We start from the raw sequence: 10961 nt of genomic DNA on the forward strand, positions 1-10961 counted from the left end.
AAAAAAAAAAAAAAAAAAAAAATCCTCATCTATAAGGGAAAAACGGTCATTTAATAACTTCTTCACTGGTTCAGTTTTAGACAGCATCAATGTCAAGAATCCAAACCTTTTGATAAGCATCTAAAAACTGAAATGAAATTTAAATCTTGAAGAAATGTATTTTACACACATTATTTTTACAAAAACGTTGAATTTATTGAATGCACAAATTTAATACTCACTCATTTTTTATTAGGAACAAATAATGCATAAATATATATTTTATTTTTTTTTTGTCAGGTTTTACCAAAGAAAGCAAAAGAAACAAAAAACAATTAATGATGGAACAAATCAGTACATTATGGAATGGGGTCAATAAAAATATGAAGCAAATGTCTCAGTATTACATTTTTCTGTCTCTTCCTTTGCTTTCCCTCTAAGTTTCAGTATCTTTTTTTCATTCTTGACTTTCTTTATTGTTTGCATAAGTTTCTTTGATTCCGTTCTTTTTTTTCCTGTTTTGTTTTCCTTCCTGCACAATACTTTTGTTCTTATTTAACTTACAATGTTATAATTTTGTGTGAGATAATTTCATTTTTTTTCATTTATTGCATCAACAGTATAATGATAATGATCAATTGTGCTGCTCTTCTGACTTCTACTTTTAATCTTATGGTGTTTTTGTTTAAATCTTTTTAGAGTATCTGCTCGCTAACCTGTTGATGGAATATTCCATTGTTGCAGAAAGACGGGGAAAGACAAAATACTTTCATATGGGAGCAGTCTTAAGCCATTTCAGGGATTTTTTTTTTTTTAATCTGTAAAAAAAGAAAAAAAAAGATCATAATGCTTAAGTTGCAAGAATGAAGGCCATGATGGTCAGTGTTCAACATTTTTTCCAACTGACTAGCCATTGAAGCTTCTTGTTGGCAAAATACACCTGATCCAGGTAATCAACAGCAGCAAGTACGGCTTGTTTCTGAAAAACCTGCAGGATGATGGCCCTCGAGGCCTAGAACCTGACAGTCCTGACTTAGATGTAAGAGGAGGAACTTTTCAAGCAAACGTATGTCTGAAGTTGAAGTGTGCAATCAGGGTTTTGCTTGATTTAGGATCAAGATTATGAAAAAGCAGAGTGTGGATTGAGTCTGTGTCCAGATCATTACTGGTGCTGAGATATGTGTCTTCGAGGATGGTTTGGAGTCATTTTTTCAGTTTGTTGATTAAGTAAGCATGTTTTGATGAAGATTAATACCTAATCAGGTACCTGGTAGATCATTAGAACCTGAATCTCAGTTCTCAAACTATCTAAAGAACTAAGAAAATGCATTGATCATTTTGAACTTTTTTTTTTTTTTTTTATGTAAGATTTCCAAAGTTTGTCCTAAATACTGAAAATTAAATGGATCCTGAATTATTTCCAACAGTTAATGTATTTTATGTGTTGACATTTCTCTTTTATTCATCACTGGTTGTTTCTATAGAAGTAATGCCTTCCTCTCATGACCATCCCTCTAACAACTCCCCTCTCTGTTTTTTTAATTCCAGATTCCTCAAATCAGCTATGCATCCACTGCCCCGGAGCTGAGCGACGACCGCCGCTATGACTTCTTTTCCCGAGTCGTTCCTCCTGACAGTTTCCAGGCACAAGCCATGGTGGATATTGTCAAGGCCATGGGCTGGAACTACGTTTCTACGGTAGCCTCTGAAGGAAGTTATGGTGAAAAAGGAGTGGACGCCTTCATGCAGCTCTCCAGAGAAGCAGGTAGGAATGCTTCACAAGAGCTTAGGATAGTTGGTTTTGAGTCCAAAGTCTGAAGAAAGATGAGATGTCAGTTTTACTGTTTGGAATTCTGCAACTTGTGCACGGACATGTACATTAAGAAAAAACGTTGGTCTTCCCTAATGTCCATTAAGGGCTTTAGACGCACTTTCCTATCACTTGATTCTCTTGGACACATGAATTGCTGGTTTGTCGTTTGCTGCTCCTGTATACTGGCTGCATAGGTAATTAGTAGACCACAATGTGATTATGAAAATATTAGAAAGCATTTTCTCATCTAGTAAAATGGTAAAATATTTATTGTGCAAAGGTAAAGCGGTTGACGTCTAATCTGAGGATTGTAGGATTGGTTCCTGTGTCGCTTGTTTTGTTTTTTTACTTCTTAACAAGGTTGGGAGCTAACATAGTCATAGCAATGTTTGTTTTAGCTGTATCAGTCTGTGTAAGCTAACTTGTAGCGTTAACAGACTGTTTTTTTTTTTTTTTTTTTAACTTGTTAACTACGTTGGGAACTAACATAGTCATAGTAACATTTGTTTTATCTGTATCAGTCTGTTTATGCTAACAAAAAGTAGTGTCGGGCTGTGTTTTCGTTTTACATGTCAACAAAGTTGGGAGTTAGCATAGTCATAGTAGTGTTTGATTTAGCCATATGTGTTTACGCTAATGTGTAGCGGTGTCCGACTGTGTTTTTTTTTATTTTTTATTTTTTTGTACATACTAACAAGGTTGGGAGTTAGCAAAGTGATAGTGACGTTTGTTCTATCAGTATCACTCTGTTTACGCTAACGTGTAGCTGTGTCGAACTGTATTTTTACTCATGTATTTTTTTTAATATTAACAAGTTTGTGAGTTAGCATAGTCATATTACAGTTTCTTTTAGCTGTATCAGTCTGTTTAGTTATATGGCTTGTGGTCACTTTCTTTTTTTTTTTTTTTTTTTGCTAAAAACAAAAGATGATAGAGAGGTTCTCATTTCTGAAGTTCTCCCCTGATCTGCGTCTGATGTCACAGAACCCTGCAGATTTGAGCCAATCACTGAGTGACAGACAGTTTAAAATAGTAGCTTTAATTTTTTTTTCAGATTAATGTTTGAGTCACGTTCAACACCTACATGAGCTGTCAAAACCCGGTGTTATTTCTCTGTAACGTGTCCCCTTTAGCACCACTGAGACTGACGACAATCAGTGGCACAAGCTTGAAAGGAATTAATTAGGGTGCGGAGTGCTGCTGATTGCTCTCTAAATAATCTCAGTGACATTTCCAGCAATCTGACTCTTCACAGCTCACCAGTCAGGATGCGTCCTGACATTTATGCGCCTGAGTTTTTAGGAGGATTACGGAAAGGACAGGAAGCTGCCTGGGAGCATGGAGGACGCCCGCAGATCTTCTGACTGTTAGCGGCTCCAACGTTTCCACGTGGATAAGCAGAAGATCACTGATCTGTGGCGCCTTTTGAACAGTGATTGGAAAGGATGAACTTCACAGCAGCCCCACAGTGTCACCTGCGTTCTTTAGCAGAGCATAATACTCCGTTTTTGAAGAGACAGTCAGGAAACATACAAGCCTTTACCTCTGGTGCTGAGTTGTTTTTTAAAGCAAATGTCAGATTAAATAAATAATCAGAGTTGCACGTTAAAAGTCTTTACTGATGAGAGCAGAGGGAGTTTTCATAACTGATTTGAAGAATGCTAGTTGTTAGTTTTTACAAAAAAAAAAAAAAAAAACACATTTTATTTTAATTTTCAACAAAATGTTATCTGACATAAACAAAAACATCACTTAAAAGATGTTATGGGTAAATTAGACTCCTCAGACAAGCTTTAAATTAAAGTAGGACATCTGATTAAATGCATCTGTTTAAATAATCTAGGACTGAACTGAACATGAAATCCAACATGCAGATAAATGTTTAAAAGTGAGACACAGAAAAGACTTTACAGTGGGACAAAAATAGTTGGTTTTAGAGCCAGAGGACTGTTGTGACACCCCGACTGCTGTTGCTGTGGGAGGGGGCATTATGTTATCCTACGATACTTGACGTTCAGCAAACAGTGAAGAATCCCGAAGCATGGCTGAAAATGTTCATTGTACAAAGTTAAACAAAAATACGTTTTTGTTCTATTTTTCCACAACCATGTGTCAAGGAAGGGATGGCATCAGTTTTGCAAGCCAGTTTCTGACATTGTTTAGCTGTGAAATTCAACTACCTTCCCCAAGTGAAAACCTGAAGGAAGTCTTGGTTTTATGTAGCCTTATTTATGCAGCCTTATAGCTCCCTCTGCAACAGTCATTCAGAGTCCAAGCCTGACTTGTTATTAAGGAGGATATTATGTTACATTTATGACCACATACAGCTATATACATATTCTATATTTCAATATTTCAGACTTCTGCAACCTTTAGCCCTAAAAGAGCCATTGTGACCAGTTTCTTACGGATCAAAACTCGGCAAGAGCCACAAAGTGCCACTTTATCGTTTAGCAAAATACACTGTTATAAGATCCTTCTGCTGCAGAAAATTTGCTTGAATTAGAAATACAAAAAGGAAAAACATGGCGTTTGCCATCATTATAACTTTGGTGCACCGCTATCCCTTTTTTTTAATCTCTAAAATACAAATATGAAAAATAATGTAGAGTCCTATTTTTAAATCTACATGCAAATGCATTTTTTTAAAAGTACTTTACCTGTGAAGAGCAACTAAACACTGTTGTACAGCAGGAGATAAAAACATATGCCTTAAGTTTATTGTAATAATGCTCTCTGACAATAAATTACAAATGTAAACAGTTTTATCTGATGTAAAAAATCTAAACAAAATTCACACAAATTATAATTAAATCATGTTAACCAAAGCTACAACTCTGTTATTTATTGAAATTGATTCATTTTAGTCCTCCTCTATATATATGACTTTTAATTTCAATCTTAATCAACCATAACGTGGTTATTCTGTTCCATGTGGTTGATGTATTCATGCTGTCGTCTCTTGGTCTGCTGATGGTACATTTTCATCCATAATACCCCAGTTGTGTGTGGTTCAGACAGGTGAGCACGTCTTTTGTAGGTTATCTGCACATCACTGACTAATCCAGCGTGTATTGATTGCGGGTTCTGCTGTGTCTAGGCTGACAGACTCACAAGTGCACACATATCAGCAGGAGGCATACATATACAAATAAAGAAGAAAGGAGCTTATAGAGACACCTATCCGTCATGTTCGGACTGATTAGGAAGAAATGGTTCTTATCTGAATGGTTTCTCTGCATCCATGAACTGGTAGCATCATCTAGCATGACTCACCCAAGCTCATCTCTCTGATGGAATTGCACACACTCTGGTATCTGTGGTGGAAGATTTTTACCTTCTGATTTAATAAAGAAGTGAATTTTGAAAAAGGCGCTGTGACCCGAGCTCTTTTCAAAACACACATTTTGACTTACTGCTCTTTCCCTGCATATGGGAACACTTTTTTGGTAAATTATTAAAGAAGTGGGTCTTATAGACTTTTTAGAACATCACAAAGGGGGCATCCTGTAGAAGATTGTGGCCTAAACGTCTGCAGATATTTTTGCTGGATAGGGCTGCACAACAGAAAAACTTGCAATGTGCAATATTAGTGATTGTTACTGCGATGACGATATGACTTTTGATACATGACCATGTAGCAAAACAACTAATGCATCATTTCCATTTCACTGCATCAGGTTTATATAAATAAATTCAACAGAACTCAAATTTTACTCCAATTGACCCAGGTCTACATATGAGGCGAGTATCTGACATAAAAGGGGTCCAGCCGATTAGTTAAATCTAAAAAAGGGCTCCTCTTAATTTGTTAAATATGTCAAGCTGCCATAAGATTCTTTGTGCATGTGTAAACCTTCAGGGTAACCATTGATCACAATGTTATCCATTATTTTCAATACATGTATTGCACCAGCCGATGTTACGATGACAATAAATTTGCGATTTATTGTGGAGGTGTATTTCTGGACATGCTGTAGGAGTGGAGAGAAAATTATTTACGAAGTTAGTTTTCAGCAAAATCCACAATTCGTTTTGGTTCAACAAAATGACATTTTTACATCTTCAGGATCCCTCTGTAGCAAGGGTTACAATTTCAAGAAACAATTTTGGACTTCATGACCCCTCCAAGTACCTCTACAATTGGAGGAATAGGGGAAGAATTTGGATTCTGCCAAACTATTTTGATCTGTAAACTGACATGACAAACATGAATAGCTACTTTTTCTTTTCCATGTTCTTCAAGAGTCCAAGCTGAGACTGGGTGAACATCTGTCCTCTCAGCTGAAGTACAGAATATGCTGCAGATAATTTGTTTTGTCAGGAGTCCTTTGCTGCAAGTACTTTAGATAATGCAGCTGTAATTAAAAATAAATGAGTCCTTAAGTATTTTCACTTGTTTCCAGCTGTTTCCATGCTCAGATCCACCTCAGTCAGTCAGAGTTAAACTCTTTAAACTCGTGTCTAAATAATTTAAGTCAAACTTTAACTACAAATTGATTACAAAGGCAAACTAAGGTGAAGTCATCAGGGGTCTGTGCGAGGCTTCTCCTTCTGCAGCTTCTGGAGCTCAGACAAATTTCTGCAGATCCTCAGAAACTTGTCTTCATCATCTAAAAATCAAACATGCTGCCAGGTATTTGCTTTCCATCATTTCGTTATGCAGGTTCAAAATGCTGACTGGGTAGCAGAACTCTTGATGCCCTCTGAAGCTGGTATTGGCGACTCGCAGCAGGAGAGTCTGGCGTCTCCAAGCTATTAGCACAAGCGGAGAAAGCGCTCACCTATAGCTGTCTTTTGCTTGGTTTTATTGATCCAGTTGATCCACTGCAGCATAGTAATCGAATGAGATTGAAATGTATATATATTTTTTTTTTTTATAATACAAACAAAATTAACTGAATAGAATATTAAAGCAATGAGGCACCATATTATGTTTGTCAATTATTCACGATTTCTTTAAAGTCCTACTCCAGTTAAAATCATGTTTTGGGGGTTTTTAACATGTTTATGTGGCATTTTCTCATAAGAAAATTAAACTGAAAAGAATATTGAGTATTTCTTTATTCAAGCTTGTAGCAGGGATGCAGGTGCTACAATCTGGCTCAAAACTTTTTGGCTGCATAGCTTCAGTATTGCTCATGATTTTTATTTTTTATTTTGCACCTGTAATGTTAGATTGGGGTTTTGAGGGGTTGAACGCTCACAAGTTTATAAAAAATGGATCTTGGGAAATGGAGGCAGGCTTACTTTAATTTCCTTATCTGCACTTTAGTTTTAACATTACTGCTACCATCGTGTTATCTTTTCATGTAATACACTATATGTTATGTTATCAGAACACTCCATCTTCTGTCTTACATTTTCTGTATAGATTTGACCCTTTTATCTTCCAAAGGTCTTTTCAGGTCTAATTGGGTCTTGCAATTACATGTCAATCTTTACGATTGGATGTCATTATTTTTAATACAGCACTCATCAGACAAAGCTTCAGTGTCATCCACAGTTCCAACTTTCAGTCAACTGACTCCTTAGACATTTTCTTTTTTAACCCTAGCTCCTATTCTCTAGTTCTCCAGCTGCTCTTATTTTCTGCTTCTAGGAAACACAGACAGCTAAAAAGATCATCCAGTCTTACATTAATTCAACAGTGGTGTGTGCTGACTTCAAAACAGCTGAACACACTGGCAACTTATCTTTTTTTTATTATTATTTCTGGGAAAAAAAAGAAAAAAGAAAACTTGTGGTTTAATATCCACCTACCCCAGTGGTATGCCGAAGTGTCCGAGGGCAAGCTACCTACAACACCCCATGGGTGTAAAACCCTTTCAGACCATGGATGAGAATCAGAGTTAAAGTGCTTTGAGTGCCAACAGACACAAAACCATCACAAGTACCACACTTTCATGTGACGCGGCCTTAAGTGCAGAGGTAGAGCGGTCAACCTCTGATTGGAAAATCCCAGGTTTGGTTCCCACCATATTGAAGTGTCCTTGTGAACAATGCTCCAGGTGGTTATAGGTTGGCGCCTGTGTTTCGCATCAATAGCTGCATTTCCATTAACTCTGAAATTTTGCTGATTCGATTTTCGATAATAAATTATCTTAATGGAAACACTACAATTTCGAAAAAACTTTCATTTATCGAAAACGTTTTTGTGCTTAGAGGAGGTTGTTTTTGGGGCGTATCGAAATTGACATTTTTCGCAAAAGTGCAATGGAAAAACTTTTTCAAATTAAATGCACTCCTTGGTATCAAGTGGCTGCCCTGAGCACAGGACAGCGGGCGCCACGAGAAGTGCCACAGTATCACAGTTCTTTATAAGCTGCGTATCAAACGGAATCACACAGCTCCTCTGTAATATCACCAACCCAGATTTCCTCATCGCTTCATCTGTAGCCGCACTTTTGCGGCTTGCAGCCAGAATAAGGTGCAGAAGTTTCCGTTGACGATGAACTTGAGTTCTGTGACAAACTTAAATGGATCTTGTCATGTTTTCAAACAGAGAAAGGGGTCCAGCTGCTTTCTTGTTAGAATGGTTATTTTTTTAAATACCACTGAACAGGCTTCTTGCACTTCTGAGACTGTCAATGGACTAATTGCGCTGCACGCATGCCACACTGCTGTAACGTCGCCCAAATGCTCCCTATAAGTGAATCAAAAAAAAGGGAAAAAAAAACTTGTTCTTTGCCATCGCTGTATTTTTAGTGAATTATTGTGTGAGTTGGTTTTTGTTTAGTCACATAATTATGATTGAATGGAAATGATGTCACTGTGAAACTGTTTTTTGAGATTCCTAGAATATTGATAAAGTTTTGTGCATATGTTTAATGGAAATGTGGCTAGTGTGTGAATGTACATGGGTGAATGGGACTGTCATTGTAGAGCACTTTGGGTCCTCTAATGTGCATGCACACCGGACGCTGTTCACGCTGCAGGGGGCGTCAAGGTTTATTGTGAAGTCAATGTACAGATGCAATCTGAGGTCTTGGTGCGTGATTTGGGCATGGGGCACGGTTGACGCGGTGAATCAGCAAATCAGGAACTCAGCTCTGAGCATGTGCTGTTTTCAGTAACTTAAAGGGGTTGAAAAAAAAAAAAAACATTCAATGTGGCTGCTCAATGCAAGGATTGTCGTCCTGAACTTCCATCCATTTTCTTAAACCACTGGGGCCACAGGCTTGTTGAAGATTGTCCTTATTACTGTTTTACAACGGCGAGATGCATCCTGGACACGTTGCTAGCCTGTAAAGGCCACTGGAGCTGGAGTGATCGAGCCCGCTATGTTAGCTAGCCGCCCCTTGTGGAAAGAATAGTGAGTTCAGCCGCCCAGGCTCCAGCAGAGCTAGCGAAGTCTGCTGCAGGTCCCTGGGCAGCGGAGCTTGCTACACTGACCCAACGGCGGTTGGCCGGCTGGCGGTGAGCCGCTGTGGGTGCCTTCTTAGTGGGCATGATCACTCTAGCTCTATGGGCTTGTGATTCTGTCATCAAGACAATAACAAAGAGATCCTCTAGTTTTATTTTTAGTTTCCTCCTCTCAGGTTAATGTGCAAGCTGGGCCACCGACAGATGGAAGTAGCATTTAAAAAGTCCATCAGGAGTGAAGTACACCGCACCGGGAGTCTGAATGATCTGGTGAAACCAGACACGCGACATGCTTGCCGCTGCCTTTGTAATGCTCTCTAAAACATAAACTCAAGCTACTCACTTAAAATCATCCATGTTTTCCATGATGTGGCAACGAATGGAGTCCAGAAAAACTTTGTCAAGCAGCAAATTTTTCATGCGTCTGAAAAAGAGGCAGCAGACACAAATTTGATGCCCAAATTGTGTCTGGTAAGTATGCGCCATAAGAAAATACTAAGGTGTTATATAAACACCACATACCATCATAACATCATCTGCATACTGACTGATCAAAATTGCCTAATCACAGAAAAGGTTTAAGATTTATGTTTCTCAATTGACTGTTTCAGTGGATCCATACTAATAATCCCAATACATACATTTTCCTTCAGCTGAGTTTACACATCAATTGTGTACAAATCCTTTTTCATCCTCTTCCGTCTCCCTTCAAGCTGTAGTCGCCTTGCAGGGTTTGTTTACGCGTTCATTTGGTGGCATTCATAAGAGAAGCAGCACAACCAGTCGATGCAGCATCTAATTTGCCGATTTGATTACCTGGGAATCCCAGAAGGCATATATAAGCTGCTTATTAGTGTCTTTCAGACAGCAGTAACTTCAGATATTTGCTACACGTAGATGATGCAGGGGGACCTGGGTTTCCCTCCATTAGGCGGGTGCATGCCAACGTTCAAATGATGGCCGGTCTGAAGCGATTCAGACAGAGATCAGTCAGCCGCAGAACCGTTCATGTTCTGTAATGAGGCTCGCATGCTGTACTAATGTTGTCTCACCCTACCAGGACATCATCCATCACCGCTCGTCCTCCTCTCCCTCCTGTACAACAAGCCAGCCTTTTCTTTTCATTCCCTCAGCTCCCAGTCACAACTAGAAAGCTGAGATTTTTCTCCATCACCCTGACAATGACTCATCCTCCCTTTCACACCAGCAGATTTAATGCGGCTTAATTTAAAAACAGCTATGTTAAGGTCTTATGTCTAATGGCATCCCGCGGGCTGTATTTACAAGTCAAAGCAACATGAATCTTTTAGGCGGAGTCGGTGCGTGAACAGCGGCGGTTCATCTAAATTTGAAGAGGTAATGTTTGGTTGATTTTGATGCAGCTCATTTTCAAAGGAAGGTTCATGACCAGGAAAACCTGAAAAAAAATATCCCAAATCTTGACTGGACACTTTATTTTACAGGGAGGTTTATTTTTGTTTTATTTTTATTTTTTTTTACCTTGTTTTTACAATTTTTCTTGAAATTATTATTTAGCAAAATCAAAGTGTTATTTTTTTAAAATGTTAGTCATCCGCACTGTTGATAAGTTCATGCATTTATCATTTCTTTGTTTGAAAATGTTTCTGCCTCCCCATTCCTCTCCAGCCTCACATTGTTGAATTCCGAAGATCCTTTTCATCTTTCCTGCAGCTTCTCTTCCCCTCAGCTCTTAATGATGGTGTCTGGATGCTTTTTTGTCTTTACTCCTTCAGCCGAAACTTCTCACAAACACTTCCTTGTGTTGCAGGGTTTTTTGTTTGTT

At 38.3% G+C, this 10961-nt stretch overlaps 1 protein-coding gene across 1 annotated transcript in view; it reads left to right on the forward strand.

Annotated features, from left to right (window-relative positions):
• Window positions 1–10961, forward strand: part of LOC112144627 (metabotropic glutamate receptor 7) — a 224648-nt gene that overhangs the window by 71644 nt on the left and 142043 nt on the right. Inside the window, exon 2 of the mRNA XM_024269253.2 lies at window positions 1528–1744. Within this exon, the coding sequence (XP_024125021.1) occupies window positions 1528–1744 (217 nt within the window). The remainder of the gene's footprint in view (window positions 1–1527; window positions 1745–10961) is intronic.

This window comes from Oryzias melastigma, linkage group LG5 (assembly GCF_002922805.2).
Source record: "Oryzias melastigma strain HK-1 linkage group LG5, ASM292280v2, whole genome shotgun sequence".
In the NCBI taxonomy this organism is placed as follows: Eukaryota; Metazoa; Chordata; class Actinopteri; order Beloniformes; family Adrianichthyidae; genus Oryzias; species Oryzias melastigma.